The sequence below is a fragment of the Anthonomus grandis genome, chromosome 4 (assembly GCF_022605725.1).
Source record: "Anthonomus grandis grandis chromosome 4, icAntGran1.3, whole genome shotgun sequence".
In the NCBI taxonomy this organism is placed as follows: Eukaryota; Metazoa; Arthropoda; class Insecta; order Coleoptera; family Curculionidae; genus Anthonomus; species Anthonomus grandis.
The window spans coordinates 6,891,292-6,912,112 of record NC_065549.1 but is presented as its reverse complement, the minus strand read 5'-3'; the positions used below and the strand labels follow the sequence as shown (position 1 = coordinate 6,912,112).

At 33.4% G+C, this 20,821-nt stretch overlaps 1 protein-coding gene across 1 annotated transcript; it reads right to left on the bottom strand.

The window, feature by feature from the left end:
- Positions 1-13,284: 13,284 nt before the first annotated feature.
- Positions 13,285-14,006, bottom strand: LOC126735193 (uncharacterized). Its single transcript, XM_050439144.1, has 3 exons — positions 13,780-14,006; positions 13,651-13,718; positions 13,285-13,584 (listed from the first exon to the last, which is right to left on the bottom strand). The coding sequence occupies exons 1-3, from the start codon at positions 13,922-13,924 to the stop codon at positions 13,411-13,413; spliced, it is 387 nt and encodes a 128-aa protein (XP_050295101.1). The 5' UTR covers positions 13,925-14,006; the 3' UTR covers positions 13,285-13,410.
- Positions 14,007-20,821: the final 6,815 nt, after the last annotated feature.

Sequence of the window (20,821 nt, the reverse complement as noted above, 5' to 3'; positions counted from 1 at the left end):
TGGTTCGTTTAAATACCGTAATTAATCATACAAAAGGAAACTTTCGCGGAAGGCAAATTTAAAAACGACGGTTTCCGATCGATATTGGAGGTTTTCAACTCTAGACCTTTCCCTAATGTTGATTAATATTAAATACTAAAGACCAAAGCCCGGTCTTATATAATGGCCACTGTTTGAAAAGGGCCTTTATAATTTATTAGGTTTATTATTTTCAGGTATAGAAGCTTTTATAGACGTTCCGGTACGTTATACAAGAAACATTTCACGGAGCACCAAAGCGTTCAAATTCATAATTCGGCAATTTGGATTTGAAATAAGGAAACGCCTTGATTATTTATACGTTCGTTGTTAAATATCTAAGATTTTAAAGTCATTTTGTACAAATTCCAGGTAGTTGCAGTCATCCCAAATATTTGAAGCGATGTCAATGGAAATAATGTACAGAAATCTATTATTATCCTCATGATCCTATGCATATATTCCAAGATATTACTATCACACTACTTTATGTTACTCAGATCTTCAATTTAAAAAAATGAGCACAACAGTTCTATCCTGAGGATAGTAATTGGAACGTCAGTTAAAACACGTATTAGATTGACAACCAATTTAAAGAATTTCAATATTTCAGCTACTATAGGCATTAGGGATAATTTTTAACTTTATTCCACGCGTTTCAAATCATTTTTTTATTTTTTTGTCTTCTTATTTTCTCGGACTCTTCAAGCAAATTTTCTTTTACTTTTCGAGTGATTTATAATTACTATCCAAGTATTTGGAATTATTTTTCATTTTATTTCGGATGCTTAAATTATTTTAAGGTTTTACTGGTATATGAAGCTGTTTTTTATTATTTTTTTGTCCTTCGACTTTTAAACGGGGTTTCTATATATTATTTCAGACCTGTAGGGTCATTATAATTTGTTTCCAAATGTTTAAAACCATTTCCATCTTATTTCAAGCACTATTTATGATTCCACTTCTTCTGAATTCGGATGCTTGATTTCCAAAAACAGAAAGTTGCACACATTAGATCGGGATCACATTTAGATTATCTTGAATTTTGTTGGGAGAAGTTTGCTGGCCCCAATTTATGTTAAATGTTGGTTTGGAGAGAAATAATTTTAAATATATTCGAGACATAATAACCAATCTGCGGCTGATGGACAGTCCATTGTTAACTTATTTAAAAATTACTTAGGAACTGTCATCAATCTATTAACAAATATTTTTTCTCACAATTTAAATATTGCAGCAATTTCGGTTCAAGACATTTTTAATTATGAATAATATAAGAAAATTTGTTACTTGCCTAATTCATAGCGACAATAGATAACTACTTTCGGTCCTGATAGAATCCCAAATGTTTTTCGTAAAAAGTGTATTTGCACAACGGTTAAACCTCTTCACATATTGTTTAATATGTCATTGAAAATGGATGGAAGAATAGTTTTGAAATGCCCGTTTTTAAGAATGGGGAAAAATTGAGGTCACAAGTTATAGAAGTGTCTGCATTCAGTGCTATTCCCAAACTCTTTGATATCTTGGTAAGTGATTAATTGGAGTGACTGTGCTGAAATTTAGTCAATATGCATTAACATATTTCTTGTCGATGGACGGTCAAAAATTTGTTATTATATCAAAATCAATGCCTTGGATGATTTTAAACAAGTTGACAATTTATACAGATTTTTCAAAGGCCTTCGATGTAGTTGATCATGAGTTTTTTTTGAGTAGATTATTGGATTTGGCTTTTGAAGAGGCTACTCTTGGTTTGGAAGATTAGTTTTCTTGTGGGTAATCAGCAAAACATGAAAATAGGTTCTTTTTTGTCTAAAGCAATTATCGTTATTTCAGAGGTAGATTACTGGGTAATTTTCTTTCATTTATTTGCAAATACTATCTTCAATTGCTTTCAGAACAGTTTTGCTTGAACGTTCTTTGATGACTTTAAAATTGCAAACAATTCACTGTTAAGGGGATCAGACGCCTTTGCAGGAAGACTTGGTGATTGGTGTAAGGATAATAAGCTTAGTCTGAATGTGTCAAAATACAGTTTTATTAGCTTTTATAATGTAGCCAGAAAAGATACTACTTTCTATGATATTGATGGGGAACATTTGAAATATGAAATCGAAATAAGAGATTTGGGAGTAATTTTTCAAGAGAATCTATCTTTCAATGAACATCTGAACGAAATTACAATTAAATCATTAGAAATGCTTGACTTTCTTTGAGGCATTGTAAAAATTGCTCGTTGGCTCGTTCTAAGCTGGAATATACCTTCATAGGTTGGTCACCATATCAGGTAGTACATAACTTATCAGTGGGAAAAGTTCAGTATACATTTTTTAAGATTTTGCGCATTCATGTAGGGTTTGTTTATTGCCGATCATGGTTATGCATTAATTGACGGTAGTTTAAATCTAGTTACTTTGATTGTAGATGGAATATCTTGGGTTTAATGTTTGTACATAAGTTAATGTAATGGTTACATAGATTGGAGGGCATACACATAAATTTACCATCTAGGATATGAATTTCGGAATTTTGAAAGGGGCGCTTTTTAATCTTTTGTGATTATTAATATTAATTATGATAAAACTTGTCCTATACATGTTTGCTGTAAACTCATTAATAGTTGTAACATTAAAGTATTTGTCCTGTCGGTGAATTTATTTAAAAAACAATTGGTCAATTTTGTAATTTAATTTTATCGTTTGAAACTTTAAAGTTTATATCTCGGTTTATATGTATATTGTAAATATTTGTACCTATGTATTTTTGGATTACTACTTATGGTATTTATCTTGAATAACCTTTAATTAGCTCGTAAATAACCGATATTTTTGTTAATTATGTAATGGGGTATCCCGTCATTAATAAATAAATAAAATGCCAGACTTTTCGAGTAAATTTCTATTCCAGACTATTAAGACGATATTTTAGAAAGAAAGAAAATGTGCTATATTACGTATGAATAATCTTGTGTACAAGCATCCTACAAGCTAAAAAAACAAAACAAAAATACAATTTCAAAAATTGACAAAACAATGAACAAAATTAAACACAAGAAGACAAAACTTTTTGAACATACTTGAATTAAAGATAACTAAATAAAACAATCAATTACTAAATAAAGGTAAACTTGTTGACAAAACTAGAGAAGAAAAAAGGAAAAAAAAAACTTTCCAACATGTCCAAGGTTAAAACCTATCATTAAAAAAGTCATCCAGGTTATAATATGCCTTAGCCAATAAAAGCGACTTTAATTCTCTTTTAAATTTTTTAACATCTGATATACAATGTCTAACACATAGAGGAACATGATTGTAAATTTTTTTACTTATGTAAATTAATGAGTTTTTGGTAAGGGAAGACGTAGGAATAGGTAGGGGAACATCATTTACACGACGAGTCAAATGGCCAGTGTTAGAGGGTACTTTGGGAATTTTGTGAATAAGAGCAGCTGTTTCTAAGATAAAGAGTGAAAAAAGAGTTAGGATTTTTTCAGGAATCTCCTAACTTAGCAGAACACAGATATCTAACTGCTTTTTTTTTAATAACAAAGACAATGTTAAGTAGCCCCTTATTGGTTAAACCCCAAAAAGGCAAGCCATACCGAATATGAGATTCAATAAGTGAAAAGTACACTGAACGTGCAACCACCCCTCCCAGTTCTTGTTTTGCCATCTTAGAACATTGAAAGGCTTTCAATTTTTTTTCAAGTTTGCCATTCTCACTGCAAAACATCCAGAAGATAATTTCCCAGCTAAATGTAAAATATGATCTTCAAATCGAAGGTAATTCCTAGGAACTTGCAGCACTCTTTATTCTGCAAGGGGAATCTTCATCAAACATCAGGCCCTGAACATCGCACTTAAACCCCCATAATAAACGTCTTTCTTACATTAAACACGAGCCTGTTGGAAGCACACCACCCTGATAAAATCTGAAGGTCTTCAAGGATATAAGTCTTAATATAATCATAATTTTTATGGCTCCATAGTATGGTGGTATCATCAGCAAACTGAACCACCTTGCCCTGCAGTTTCAATGAATTCAAGTCATCCACATACAGTAAAAATAACAGTGGTCCCAACACTGAACCCTGGGGAACGCCGCATTTTAGGGATCTAGAAGCAGACAAACGCCCAGACACTGTAACCTGCTGAGTACGATTTGATAGATAGGACTCAAGCCATCGCAACGCTACGCCCCTAAAACCATATTTATCGAGCTTAGATAACAGTATTCCATGATCCACACAGTCAAATGCTTTGGATAGATCACAAAACACTGCCGCCGATGACTCTCTAGAATTCAAGGACACAGATACGCTCTCCAAAAAGCTAAAAACAGCATTATGAGTCCCTTTACCGGCTTGAAATCCAAACTGATTTGCAGACAAAATGCCATTGTGATGTAAAAAGGACAAAATTCTGCTTTTTGCAAGTTTTTCAACTATCTTAGAGAGGGTAAACAAAATAGAAATGGGACGGAAATTACAAGGCTGATCCAGATCTCCACCCTTATGAAGAGGGATAACCACTGCCTCTTTTAAACATGAAGGAAAAATGCCAATATGTAAAGAATTGTTTATGGCAGAAACTAAATCATTTAAGGCTGAATCAGGCAAAAAGAGTAACAACTTCGAAGATATCCTATCAGCTCCAGATGATTTATGGTTTTTTAGGCGCTTGATTTCATTTTTTACTTCAGTAAGATCGACAGGATGAAAGAAAAATGAATGCTCAACCGACACTTGTTGAAACTTGTTGAAGATAGTGTAAGGGATCAATGTTACTACGAATGCCCTTGAGCAAGATATTAGGTATATCACAATAATAGTCGTTTAAAATGTCAGGTCCGGTTCAGATACTTTTCTATGGCAATGTCTAAAATCATTAATAATAGACCAACACTCTCTTTGACTATTTGATGACATATTTAAGCGATCCCTATAATACTATAATTGTCTTTCTGTACAGACTACGGTATTTCTGATGATATACAAGGATATTTTCATTTGTGGTATATTTGCACAATTTAGTCAAAAAACGGAGGCTTTTAGCTGAAATTCTAAGGCACCATGGTTTTCGTTTCTTAGTTTTAAGCCTTATTTTAGAAAAGCACTGATTGATCTTATCACACAGAACTTGAAAAATAAAGTAAGTGGGTCAGAAGCCATTTCAAGTGAATTCCAATTTACCGAAGCTGTAGCAGCAGAAAAAGCATTGAAATTTCTCCTGCTGAAAATTCTTCCCATATAATGAGATGAAGATGATACATTATTATATGGCATTTAAGCAAGAACAGCTTCATGGTCGGAAATACCAGATGGGAGTACTGTGCATAAAACGTCATCAAAATTTGTACAGAAATAGTCAATTGTAGTTGCAGATGAAGAAGTTATTCGTGTGGGAGAAAGAACGTGCATTTTCAAGTCGTAAAAATTTAAAATACTTAAAAGAGAAGTACGTGGCAAGGTTTCATCAGTGTAGTTGATATTAAATCACCAGCCAATATAACCTTAGAGTGTAGGGACAACTGGGATAAAAGAGAATCAAGTTTGTCCAGAAACATAGCAATATCTCCTGTAGGTGGCCTATAAACACAAAGAATATATAAATTAAAACGCTTACAAAAAGAAAGAGAGAATTCAAAAATATTCTCTAACAGAAGATTATCATACTTATCAATATTACAAAAAATCGTTTCAATTGTTTGCCTAGCCAAGATCATGGTTCCTCCATGTATAGATTGTTGACGACAAAAATTTGATATAGGAACATAATCAGATATTAAAAAACATTCACTAGGCCTCAACCAGTGCTCAGTCAGAAGTACAACCAGCTGTTTAAACCAGCTGATTCTTCGTGATTTGGGAATGACAGTAGTAGCACACAGAACGACGTCTCGAAGGTTAGCAAGAATATTCGGGAAGAGTATTCTGCCGGGTATATAAGGAGCCGCATTGCTGATGGTTGAAAAATAAATGTTTCTAGTAGTTGTGAGTATATATAGTAGTGAAATAAATTGTTTTAATTAATATCTAGCGAACGGGAAAAACGTTACACTGAGTAATTTCCTATTTTATCCCACTTATTTAAAGCTATTTTATGTTTAAAAGAGCATTTTTGAAGCCAATGGAAACAATGCGCAGAAATCTAATTTTTTGACGTTCTTATCATTTTTATTGTCATCCTCAAGATACTATTGATATTTTTAATGTTATTAGTATCAAACACTAAACTTTTTCACTCTAAATCAATTTATGTTACTTAGAACTGAGTTTCAGTAGTATTAGTAGTAACGATCAGTAGAAGTAATGTTTTGAGGATGACAATAAAAATTGAGGAATCTTCGATATAAGCACAAATTAGATTTCCACCCAATTTAAATATTTCAGCTTATTCCAGATATTTGGAATAATTTTTAACTTTATTCCAGGCATTAAATAACTCAATTTTATTTCAGGTATCTTTTTATTATCTTTATCTATTCCAGGCATTTTAAGGATTTTGTTGTTCGTATATTTTCCTTAAAGGCTATTCGTTCGCAGAGCCTCATTCATTTCTTATATATTCCTAGGTTTCATTTTAATTTCTTTCCAAATTTTTGAAGCTATTTTACAGGCACTGAACTTTTCGAGTAATTTCTTTTATTATTCCAGGTTTTTGGAATTTAAATGTAATACACTGCTGAGAGAGATTTTGCTAATATTCCAAATTAGTTCCAAAATAGCAGGCTTTCATCTTATAATCATAAGCTTCCTAGATTTATTGGACTATTAGTGATTAATCCGAAAATCTCAATTCCTAAAATAGAAACTAATAAATGTCTAGGAACTACGATAGATCAAAATCTTAAATGAAATTTTCAGAATAAACACGTAACTCAAAAGCACAGAGACCTGATATCCAAATTCTCTAGTCCCTAAAGGTTTAGATATTAAATACCTGGTCGTAATCAAATATTCGTTAATACAATTTCAACGCACATACTTACGGAATAATTAGTTGCAGATGAGTTAGACTTGCTCATATTAAATCGCTAAACATACAAGAATCGCTACTTAAAAAGCAAAAAAAATATTGTACAAAGATGTTCTACATTTATTGGTCCTAAGGCGTAATTCCAAATGATCTACGAAATGTAATTGGTGAAAAACACTTTAAATTAAAACTACAAGAATGGATTCAGGAAACAAATTGTCAAATTTGACACGACTTAGAAAACAATAAATAAAATATACTGAAATTAATAAAAATAATTTCAGTGTTATTAATAAAATCAAAAGTAAATTGAAATACACTAAACTTGACCTCTATGAACCTAACTGTGACTTTTTACCAAATTGTAAATCTACATCCCGATTGTAAACGTTTTTGTATTGTGCTTGTAATTTAGAATTTTTTTATTTGTAGATCAATACCTGACCATAAATATATCATGTTCAATGTCCTAAGCTTTTGGAATTTTAAAGCAATTTTTATTATAATTTCAGGCTTCTAGAGTTATTTTAATTTTTATCCAGAAATTTCAAGTCCGTTTTTATTTCTTCTGCTTTTCTGGTACACTTCTTGTTTGCTTGGACTCTTAAAGTAATTTCTTTCATTAGTTTCCGAGCGAGTAAAGATAAAATCCATAATAATTTTATTTCATCAATAAAAACTGGTATAATATTACAAAAAAAGGTTTATTAGTCTAAGAAATTTTAAAAATTAATGTATTCAACACGTTTATTAATAATTTGAATAAATAATATGTGCCTTTTAACCCTATCTTTATCCTTACAAATAAAATACATAATTTCGCAAATTTTGATGATTTTTTTTATTGAATAGCTAGTAAAGCGTAAATGCATTTAAAATATTACGCAGATTAAGTTCGAAGAAAGTTTTTTACAATAATTATCAATTTTTTGGTCGAAAATGATGATTAAAATTTACTAACAGTTCATATTGTATCCTTTTTTTATTTTAAGGGTGTTAATCTAACATTTTCTAAAAAATAACATAAATGTAAATATCTTGAAAAGGATGGACTTTAAATGTTACCAGCAACCATGTATATTATTTTAAACTCTTTTTTCATTTTATTCCAGACATTTGATGTATATTTTTTTGAATGTTTTCCAGAAATGCTTTTCAAGAAAATCTTCCTTATTTTCCGCTTAGCTAACAATGGATACAAGGGCTGCTCTTTCATTAAAAAAAAATCATCGGACAAAAAATAGCATCCCTTCTCTATTATTCCACAAGGGCCTAACCTGAGAACTTAAAATCTGGGGTCTTGCCTGTTTCATCAGATCCAGGATTACGTATAATCCGGACATGAGACGAACTGGAAAGAGTTTCACTCTCCCTAAATCCCTGTAATAGTATATTATATAACTTACATGAACGAATGTTTTATATGGTAAATAAAAACATGTGATGATAAATAAGGGTGTTTTTTTTTCAAACCGATTATGTGAATTTTGTCCTCCTCCCTACCCCAAAATAAACCCAATTCGATCAAACAATTTAGGACTGCGAACGTTCAATTTTAGAATAATACGAAATCCCATTTTCCAAATTCAAGAAATGTACTGCGAATCTTGTATTTTATTTCGTTCGGATCGGGGTTTTCGCGACACGAGCGGCCCTATTTTCTTCCATAAAAATGAACATTTCGCCGAATTGCATTACTTAATATGTAATGTTGAGACGTGAGGTTTATTCCTTGTCGAGAAAAATTGAGTTTTCATAAAATGTGTGTAACAAAATTGCAGATTACAGCATCGGTTTGAAATAAAAGAAAATGTCAATTTTATTCGTTAAATTAATTTTAAAGTGGATTTATACAAAGTGTCCCGAATTGCAGTGTCTAAATCTTCCATCTCCTATAGGTTTGATGTCAGTTTACGTAGCCTGTAAAGCGTAAATAGATTCTGGAGCAGTGAAGTGAACCAGAAGTTCACATAACTTAGGCATCAAGATGTAGTTGAATCAACGTTGTATGTCCGAAACCTTTAGACGTTGGTTTACATCGATTACAGTTGGATCAACGTTGACGAGACAGCGCAATATCATAATTGAGACAACGTTGTGTTTGTTTGTTGAATCAACATCGTATTTTATTTTGATCTCAACCCTCAATTCAACGTTGAAGAGATGATGTCAGAAGAATAATTAGTAATTAGTAGTATAATTTTACTAAAGCCTGATCGTCAAATCCAGGCATTTGGCGTTATTTTTACGACTTGTAACTCGTGCTTCTTTTTGTTTCTAGTTTGACGTAATTTATTAAGGTCCAGGCGTTTGATCGTCAATTTCAGGTATTTGGCATCATTCTTCTAGACATTGAAACTCGTGTTTCATTTTTATTCGTTCCTGAATTTTTACAACTTCCAGACTTTGAAACTCATGTTTCATTTTGTTGCAGACGTTTAAAGGAATGTTTATTTAATTCCAGGCATTTGATCGTTAATTCCAGGCATGTTTACGTTGTAACAATAGTTGAATCAACGTTGACGAAGCATAATTTCATAATTGAGACCAAGTTGTCTCTGTTTGTTGAGTCAACGTCATATTTTACGTTGATTTTAACCCTCAATTCAACGTTGAATAGATAGTGTTATTGATATCAGAAGGATGATTATTAGTATAATTTTACTGAAGCCTGATCGTTAAATTCAGGCATTTAATGTTATTTTTATGACTTCCAGGCATTGAAACTCATGAAACTCCAGGCATCGAGTTTCATTTTGTTGCAGACGTTTGAAGGAATGTTTATTCAATTCCAGGCATTTGATTGTTAATTCCAGGCATGTGACGTCATTCTTGTGACTTTCAAGAATTTGAACTCGTGTTTCATTTTATTTCAGACATTTGACGTATTTTTATTAAGTTTCAGACATTTGATCGATAATTCCAAGCATTTGGCATCGTTCTTGTAAATTGGAATTTATGTCAGTTTACATGGAAATGAAGGGTTTCTTGCAAAAGATCCGCACTACTGAAGATGCATCGTATCCCATGATCCTGAGGCAGAATAACTCACTGTCAAAAACGATTGGTTCATTGATGAATTCCATTGAGAGTGCACTAAAGTAAAAACAGTGGAATATCATTAGTAGACATTGACTTCCAGGTATAGGAATTCACGTTTCTTTTTTGTTCCAGACGTTTGATGGAATGTTTATTTAATTACAGGCATTTGAGCCTCAATACCAGCATATCACTTCATTCTAATGACTTCCAAGTATTGGAACTTGTGTTTCATTTTGTTTCAGATGTTTGATGACGTAAGTAATTTTTATGTCAGGTATTTGGCATCATTCTTCTAAGCATTGAAACTCGTGTTTCATTTTGTTCATTCCCGGCATTTCTTCGTCAATTTATAGGCATATCTTTATAACTAAGGGAGATAGAGACTTGAAAATTTAACCACAGATTGAACACAGCCGAATTATCAAGAATTCCTGGATATGTTCAAAATCATTTGTAAGAGAATGAAAATTAAACTCTTATAGGCCCAAAATATAACAAATCTTACATAAGACTTATGATGGATCACTGGAACTTCAGTAAAAGTTCCCAGAGGTCAAAGGGAGTTAAGGAAAAGCCAATGAAGTGTCATTGCTTTGCGGCCTTGAGTAAGCTGCAAAGCATAAATAGATTCTGGGGTACTGATATGAACCAGCAGTTCACATAACCTAGGCAGCAAGGAGTAGTTGAATCAACGGTAAATGTCCGAAACTTTCAGAAATTTGATTTACGTTGTAACAACAGTTGAATCAACGTTGACGAAGCATAATGTCATAATTGAATCCACGTTGTTCTGTTTGTTGAATCAACATCGTATTTTACATTGCTTTTAACCCTCAATTCGACGTTGAATAGATGTGTTATTGATGTCCCAAGTATGATTATTAGTATAATTTTACTGAAGCTTGATAGTCGAATTCAGGCATTTAACGTTATTTTAATACCTTCCAGGCATTGAAACTCATGTTTAATTTTATTGCAGAGGTTTGAAGGAATCTTTATTTAATTCCAGGCATTTGATCGTCAATGCCAGGCATGTGACGTCATTCTTATGATTTTCAAGTATTGGAACTTGTGATTTATTTTTTTCCAGGCATTTGATCGATAATTCCAGGCATTTGGCATTATTCTTGTAAATTGGAATTTATGTCAGTTTACATTAAAATGAAGTATTTCTTGCAAAAGATCCGCATTACTGAAGAGAAGCATCGTATCCCATGATCCTGAGGCAGAATTATTCACTGTCAAAAACGATCGGTTCATTGATGAATTCCATCCATTGAGAGTGCACTAAAGTAAAAACAGTGGAATATCATTGGCAGACATTTGGCCTTATTTTTACGACTTCTAGGTATTGGAATTCGCGTTTTAGTTTGTTGCAGACGTTTGATGGAATTTTTATTTAATTACAGGCATTTGAGCCTCAATACCAGCCTATCACGCCATTCTAATGACTTCCAAGTATTGTAACTTGTGTTTCATTTTGTTTCAGATGTTTGACGTAATTTTTATGTCAGATATTTGGCATCATTTTTCTAAGCATTGAAACTCGTGTTTCATTTTGTTCATTGCCGGCATTTCATCGTCAATTTTAGGCATATCTTTATAACTAAGGGAGATAGAGACTTGAAAATTCAACCACAGATTGAACACAGCTGAATTACCAAGAATTCCTGGATATGTTGGGATTTTTAACTCTATTCAAACGCCTAAATCATTTGTAAGAGAAAGAAAATTAAAGGTTATAGGCCCAAAATTTAACACATCGTATATAAGACTTATGATGGATCACTGGAACTTTATTGAAAGTCCCCAGAGATCAAATGGAGTTAAGGAAAAGTCAATGAAGTGTCATTGCTTTGTGAACTTGAGTAAGCTGTAAAGCGTAAATAAATTCTGGCGTACTGATATAAACCAGTAGTTCACATAACTCAGGCATCAAGGTGTAATTGAATCAATGTTAATTGTTCGAAACTTTAAGACCTTGATTTACGTTGTAACAACAGTTGAATCAACGTTGACGAAGCATAATGTCATAATTGAGACCACGTTGTTTCTGTTTGTTGAATCAATTTTACATTGATTTCAACCCTCAATTCAACGTTGAATAGATGTGTTATTAATGTCAGATGATCTGCATATACAGCATATTAAGCCAATTTTTACTTAACACCATTCCGTTCTTGCTAAATATGGGATGTAATAAAGTTTTCAAATTAAATGAAAGTTATGGCTGCACTACATAGCAAGTCTGAGTTTGAGTATAGAAATTTGTGCTAGTAATTCAGTCTCTCCATTCCAATTAAACTAATCTTGTATATACTTGGCACTGGTAATAAGTCATCTTGGTTTTACGTGAGTTTGAGCTTGTATCATTCTTCTTTGAATTAAATGAAGAATTTTCTTACAGGATATTTAAACTTCTCAAAGGAAATTCTAAGTGAAGGTATTTGTGGGCATGGATGAGATCCTGAAAGATAGCCTAGGAAACTCAGTGTTCGTTCTCAAAAAATTACTAGTTAATGAATGGATTCTGTGGATTGGAACTACTGACGAGGCCAAGTTCACTTAAGAATCTTGATAGATTTCTTGAGCCTCATCAAGAGTTATTAGAAACCAAAGAACTTAGGAATGTCAATGAGCCGCCTTAGTTCCACGTCTGTAGATTAGGTGTATAGATGTTAGCTTTTCTTAATGAAATGCAGAATTTCCTTGTAGAAAATCCAACTTTATCGAAAGAAATTCTAACTGGAGCTCATATTCGTGAAAATGGTTGAGATCCAGAAAGACTCTAGGCAACTGAGGGTTCGCTTAAATAATTAATGAATTTGACTGATTAATGAATGAAGTTTACGTAAGAGTGTTTTTCTAGAGGCTCACCAAGAGTTATCAGAGGCCAAAGAACTTGAAAATGCAATTGAGTCATCTTTTACTTTGGACTAGGTACAAAGAGCTTGGGCTTGCCTTATCTCCTTTTGAAGAAAATTAAGAATTCTGTTTTTATTTCTTTATTTGAAAACATGATACGAAAAAAGGCAAAGAATCAAATTTTCTATTTAAAAATCAATATTGCAATTGTAAACTGAAAGAGGATTTTAGAAATAATCTCTCTGGAACTTTGGGATATTGTGTTTTCATTTATTATGAAACTTTTAGGAATATTCCTTATACGAACGCATAATTTTCATCGATTCCATTAATTCAAGACACAGTTCAGGATAGGATATTGTAGGAACAATGTCTATAATTATATTAACAAATATTATATATTAAATACATCTATTTTTGAGCAATAAAATACACCTATAATTAATTTATTATTCCTTTTGTAATCATGAAAATCACATACGGTTATTTACTGAAACGTTGAATTTTAAGGTCTAATTCCAGGATCGTCCGGATCAATACAACCAATAGGCTCTGGATAACAGACGGTTTCAGCTACTATGATAGAATCGGTAATTTGCTTCCTTTGAAGAATGGCTTCCTGATTTTCCACGAAATAATTAAATATTTGAACCGCTAGGGTAGCTTCTTCTTGGTCATCCTGGAATACACAATATCAGCACTATATAATTAGCATAAAAAAATAAATATATTGGGTGGAACATACCGTTGATTCGCCAAGCTGCTGAATCCTATATCCCAAATCAATTTTGGCTTTAATAAAAGCCTTCCTTTCTATAAGCAACAAAAATACAATTAAAACATAAACAAATAAAATAAACAGTATTTGTATTACCTCCTGTAGGTACTTTGGCTACTATATCCCTTAATTCAACCATAGTAATCTTCTTTACATCCTTAACAGGATTTCCTGTTGAACTTTGAATCAACAAAGTTATAAAACAAAACCCATAAATCACGCACCAAGTTTTAACTTCCATTTTTGAACTTTGAAAAAAACTCAGTCACATAGTGGAATCAGTTGCTACTAATAATGAACCGTTTGCAGTGTATAAGATCATATTTAAGTAATTTATGATTTGCGTAAACAATAATTTACGAGGGATTAAAGTGTTCCAATCCTGGGCTTTCAATCGATTCAATAATCCATAAACGTTGGATTAATTTTGACACGGTTTAGCGATAAAAGTCCGTTCGCGCCATTGGCTGACGACGGAAATATTGATGATGGCGAAATTTTAGATGTTACACTTGGTTTTTTTACGAATTGTTTAAGGAAATAATTAATTGACGTGTAATCCGAGATTTGTTTTTTTTTTTTTTCGATGAGTACGGAATGACCTCATTAGAACGATATTTGATAAATATCGTATAATGAGCAGGTTAAAGTCGTTTTGATACACATATTTAAATTTTAACTAAGAAACCCATCTATAAAATCCTGTTTAATATTTGCAGTAAAAATGTGAACATTCTGGCGCAGAATTTCATTAAACATGAACTACTTACTAAGTCTGTTCTAACAAAATTAACAATATGCTTAATACAACTTTCAAAAAAAATGTGGCATTTCAAGGTCGCACTAGTGGAAAACCGCGTACTTACTCTCTCTTCTAAGAGAACACTTATCTTCAAAGGTAGCGTCACTCAAACTGCCCTCACTAAATAACTAGCAATCAAGTAGTACCAATCATTGAACTTTCAATCATTTCTATCTCGCTTGACCATATTGAGCCGCTCAGAGGAAAAGTGGCATATGTCAGTATTTTTTAATTTTTGAGTTATACGATTAATTATGTTTCTACTGGTCTAATATATTCAGTCGAAAACTGTTATAAGTCAAAATTTTAACTTAGCTAAGATAAGAGCTTCCTAACGTTTATTCCTATCAACATAATGGATTCGTTCGCTGGAATAGTGGTATAAGTCAAGGCACCACGCTGTTCCGATGTCGCGTCAGGTCCTATTAAACTCGCTTTTTCCTGTTTAGTCAGGTTTTTTTAGTGTTATGGTACGTAGTGTGTAGTTCAGTTACTGTAGCTAAGAAAAAAGATATGATAGAACTTCTTCAGTGGATTCCCCCGATTCAGCATCAGTTCTTCCTGGACTTCCTGACAAAAGAAGATGCTGTTGACAGTGGTCTATTATCCGATTCTGATGAAGATTAATTTGTTTAATAACTTGTTCTTACTCTCCTTACTGTAAGTTTAGTATGTAAGATAAGTAGTAGTAATATTTTGCTCTTCAAGCTCTATATTTTTTGAACACTTTTATCATAAAACATACTACAGCTATTATTTTTCTTTGGTTCATCAGTTTTGTGAAATTCGGTTAACTTTTACGAGGAAAAGTGATATAACTCCAAGTTATACCACTTTTTCGCTATGTTTTTGAAAAAAACTTACTGGAAGAATGCCATTGGGCGGCAAAAATGTAATTAATTGAATATAAAATGTTTACCATATGAAATTTTAGTACAGGGTTATTATAAATATGTACAAAAAAGTAAAGAATATGTTACTGTGATTTTTTAATTCATCCAGATGCAAAATATCAATTTTCTAAATTTCTACTTTAAGGGAGTTAGACCACTTTTCCGCTGAACGGCTCATATATCGTTTACTGAGTGGACAACTCAATAAAGGATGTCTTAACGTACCTTAGCACTCGGGATTTTACTAATTATGAGTGTGAAGAGCTTACTATATGAAATAACTGAAGTAAGTCACTTAAAATTAAAGTAAAACCTAACATTATGCTGCAGGTTTGGTCAGTGATTTGTTCCAAGGGTGTTATTACAAGAAGGTTTTTAGACCAACGATTTTTTAATAAAATATCATTCTTCTTCTTGTAGTGCATCCTATCGGGTGTTTGCTATCATCACAGCAATCCGAGCCGTGTCTGCAGCTCTGAACAGTTAAGCATTGTAACAATCAAACTATTCTCTTAAGTTCTTTAGCTAGGACACCCGGCATGTGCCAATACTTTGCTTTCCCTGGACTATCAGTTCGAGAAACGTGTATTTCTGTATTCTCATTATATGACCCAGGTATTCAAGTTTTCTTTTTTTTTTGATGTCTAGTTCAGTATTTCGGCATTAGTAATTTTATCAGTCCAATAAATACGCTATATTCTACGGTAGCATCCATATTTTAAAAGCATGTAGTTTGTTTTTGTGGTTTTTCTTGAGGGTCCATGCTTCAACTCCATACAAAATCGTGGAAAAAACTTAACAGCACAACATTCTAATCCAAATCTGGATATCCTGATCTGGCTATCTCTATCTTCCTTCATATTTCTCTTGTTTAATCACCCGATTGTTCTATCCAAGTCCCTAGATCGGGACATTTTCTATCGTGGTGTTTGCCATCATGCAATAGGTTCTGATCTAGTGCGAATTTTGTAACTACCATTAACTTGTTTTTTTTAGGTTAATTTTTAGTCCATATTCATTACATTAGTCATTTAATTTTTCTATTAAAGTGATGTGATTGCTTATTTACTAGACGACGGTGTCATCAGCATACCTCATATTATTACATCGTCGGAGCCAATGAGCAGATGATGTGCTTGTCAAAAAAATCCTTTATATATTTTTGGTTGTCCAATTATCATACAATAATTAAGGTTTAATTTGTTGACGCACCCATAAATAAACTAGCTTTAATGCCTCATTAAGAGTTGTAAAACTGTAGTTCCTCATATGACTTAGTGCTAAAAAAGATGACAGTGTCATTGGCAAATGGATTTATTTGGAAAAATGTTACGCTTAATATTATGCCATTGATATACAAGGCAAACAATAACAGCAGTCCAAGGACACTTCCCAGACAGACTCAGATGAGTGATACCTTCTAAATACAGATTGATTTTTATTTATTATATAATGTTGAGTAACGTTTGTTTTTAAGTAAAGTTTTGATTCAACCAACTTTTCAATGCCTGGAAGCATATTTGTAGGACGATAGTATTCTGGTTCCCTTGGGTTCTGTATTTTTGGAATGGGTCTTACAATTGGCACTTCTATAAGACTTTTATAATTATAGCAACTTTCAGCATTGAGTTTATAAGATTCAGTATTCAGTGAAGGATATTTTGAATCAGATTAAAAAAGAAAAATGAAGTCTGTTCCATAAGAACTTACCAGGTTAACCTGTTGAATCGCTATTTTGAAGTCTGATAAATTATTTTGCTTAAATGAATAGAAAGTAGAGGAATCCATGGTACTTGTGTCATTGACATATATGAGTAATAATGTCACAATATTGATGAAATTTTAACTGAATTATTATTATTATTTTTTTTTTATGGTAAACACGTACAAGAAGAAAGTCCTATGTCACTTTTGGAGTGGTGCTTGCGCGAAGATATTTGTGGGTATTTATCTTGAATCGCTGTAGGTTGTATGCGTCGGGAAATATGTAAGGTGGAAGCCCGTTCCACAAAGAAGATGTTCTCCAGATGAATGAGTCCCGATACAGCGTCGTCCTTGGGGTAGGCAGGTGGACTCGATGTTGATGAGCCGTAACTGCTAGACGCGTCCTTCTTGCCGGAACAGCTCTGGGTGGAATCAGGCCTGCCAGCTCAGAGAAGCACTTACAGTGATAATAACGGTAGAATAAACAGAGATCAGCCACCTTTCTCCTGTGCTTCAGACTATCCAGACTCTTTGTCAGTTCTGGTTTGTCGATAAGACGAATAGCTCTCTTCTGTATAGAATCCAGCAAGTTTAAACTATGCTTAGGTGCAGAGCTCCAGACATGCGAGCAATACTCGATGGAAGGGCGTATTTGAGCCTTATAAAGAGTCAGCAGCTGTTCTGGTGTATACAGTTTTTTCGTTTTGAAAAGCACTCCGAGTTTTTTGGAAGCCGGCCTGGCGACCTCGGCAACGTGGTCATGCCAGGACACACTGTTGGTGACCTCGACTCCTAGAAAGATGATTTCATTGGCAATGTTTTCCCTGCCATAACCAGCTCCGGGCCACCAAGGTTAGTCTTCACCGTAAATACTGCAGCCTGCGTTTTTTTAGCGTTAAAATTGACCAAATTATTACCGCCCCACTCCAAGATTGCTCTAATATCATTGTTGGTTGAAGCTACTTGTTGCTGCCTAAGATACTGAGAACTTGCGGCTGTCGTTGGTTTGGCGGACTTAAATGTGGAAATAAGTGTGCTATCGTCCGCAAAGCTGTAGATTGGATTGACAGTGGTTCCTAGCAAATCGTTGATATATATCAAGAAAAGGTGATAGAATGCATCCTTGAGAGACTCCAGCGATAATGGTAAATTTGTCGGAGAGGTATCCATCGACGGCTACTTGGATTGTTGTTCAAGAAAACTTTTGATCCAATTCAATAATGAGTTTTGTATGCCGATTGAGGAGAGCTTGGTTAGTAGTCCCTCATGCCACACTCTGTCAAATGCCTTGGAAATGTCAAGAGCGACTGAGCGGGACTCGCCGTGCTTCTCCATGGCCTCCGTCCACAAGTGTGTGACGTAGGCCAGAAGATCGCCGGTGGATCTAAGCTTTCGGAAGCCGTATTGATGATCGCTGATTAGTCCAGATGATTCCAGATATCTTAACAGTTGTTGGTTGACTGCTTTCTCCATAATCTTCGATATTACTGGAACTAGTGCAATCGGGCGGTAATTGGAGGGCATCGTCTTCTTACCCTTTTTGGGTACAGCTTGCACTCGAGCAGTTTTCCAGCTTGTTGGAAATTGGCCCTGCTTATACGATGCCGTGAACAGTATACATAAGGGAGGAGTCAATTCGTCTGCACAACGTTTTAGTATTAGGGCTGGAATTCCATCGGGTTCAGAAGCTTTGTTGGTGTCTACGCTTTTAAAAATTTTATTTATAATTCGTTGGGGAAACGAAATTTTTCCCCATCGATGAATTCACCCTTGGCAAATATGGCGCTGTTTTGCCTTGCGAGTGCAGAGTAGAATTGGACGCGAAGAGTTTACCCAGTAAGTTGGCTTTTTCCCTTGCTGTTACCGCGATAGAACCATCATCTGCTGTTAGGGGTGGCAAGGCCGACTTAGCAAATCCTTGACTAACGGCTTTCGATACCGACCAGAAAAATCTTGTTCCATTTGGGCAGTTTAGCAGTTTGTTTTTGATCCTGTTGTTGTGACTCTCTTTGCATTCATCAATAATTCGCTTACAGCTATTTCTGGAGGCTAAAAAGTCCCTCCGATTTTCAATGGAAGGATGTTGACGCCATTTGCGATATGCTGCGTTTTTAGTGTTTACTGCCTTTTTGCAATTCAGGTTGAACCATTGCTTGTATGATGTAATGAGTCTATTGAGTTGACTATAGCCTGAATGCTATCCAAGTAGAAGCAAATTAATGACTGCACAATTTTTAATAGATTAAGACAATTTTGTTTTTTATTTTCAAGAAATACTATTCTCTGTATTTTCATTTATTACGGTCTTCCGCAATTTTTAAGAATTAAATTTAACACAGTCAGTTTTTTGTTCATTAAAAAGCTTTTCTTTCTCCCTTAATAAATATTTGAATTTATTTCTGCAAAGCTTATTATAATAGTCATTCTAATTCAGGTGTATTTAAAATTTTACATTAATTTAAACTATATATTTTATTCTTATAAACCTCTTTAACTCTATTATTTAACCATGGAACATCATTTTGTCTTTCCATATAAGAAACTGTCACTGGTGCTGTTATGTGAAGACTACTTTTTAATCTGCAGAAAAAATTGCTATAACTATTCACACTCTCACTCTCAAATTACAACTACAGGTTACAGCTCACTCGGTGCATCTGTCTATATCTAATCTACTTCAAATTTGTTTAATTGAAAAATTATTTATTTGACATAAGATTCACAGCTATCGTTTTATGATCAGATATTTAATATTTGAGCCTTTAATTTAAAGTTATTCGTTATGGCTAAATTGAAGTGCTATAAGCAATCATTCATGTGTGTATTCATTAGTGATTTAAATCAATCCATGTTATTTAATTATACTTTGTAATTTTTTAGTATCATGCTGACTTTATTTTTCGCAATGTATATCGAAATTTCCGAATGCAACAATGTCCGTTGCAAAATCATATCGATCGACCACTGACTAAAAAATCTAAAAATATACTATGACTACTGTTGACATTATTCTCTGAATCTACTCGATCTTATACTAATAAATAAACAACTCTGAATCATCTATTGCACTAGTTATATGGGTTTCAGTTAAGCATACTATAAGAGGAATCAATAACCCCTCGATAAAGTTATCAATTTTTCTAGAGGACTATCAGAGCGTGTTTGTGCTAACTTTACAGAAAATTTCCGGAAGATCCAGGCAGTAATAAACAAATGAAACATACAAGCCTTTATTTAACAAGCTCAAAATTTTAAAAACAATAAAGTATATAGGGATTTGGCTATCACATATGTCGCATTCCATCGCAGCTATTAATTTTCTATCTATCGATAAAAATAGCCCGTTATCGCCTCTTATTTTCGTAAACAGGTAGCCCTGAACATGCATACAATAAGTGCAATAAAAAACCTGAAATAAAAAAATAACAAAAAGATAAGCGAAATCCATTTTTATCTAATAGAGAAATCGGAGGCGCGAGCTGGCGGCGCCGCACTTTTTTTTTGCTCATATTTTTGCGAAATTCTGGTCCCGTCTGGGAAAAATAAGTTAATCGAGTGAAAAACGCTGATCCTCTAATCTTTTCATCCGTACTTTAAACGCGATCAATCATTTTACTGTGATGGAAATTCGCCGTAAATTTTTGAAGTATTTTCCCATTTTTTTTCTTGTTTATACTGCAATTTGTTCGAAGAATTTCGAGTACCTCGTCGTCAATGTTTTTGAAGATAAACAAGCGTA

Coding starts and splice junctions, on each gene's coding strand:
- LOC126735193 (XM_050439144.1), bottom strand. CDS start 13,924: ATGGAAGTTAAAACTTGGTGCGTGATTTATGGGTTTTGTTTTATAACT. Junction 13,719..13,779: donor AGCCAAAGTACCTACAGGAG/GTAATACAAATA, acceptor TGTTGCTTATAG/AAAGGAAGGCTTTTATTAAA. Junction 13,585..13,650: donor AGCAGCTTGGCGAATCAACG/GTATGTTCCACC, acceptor TGTGTATTCCAG/GATGACCAAGAAGAAGCTAC.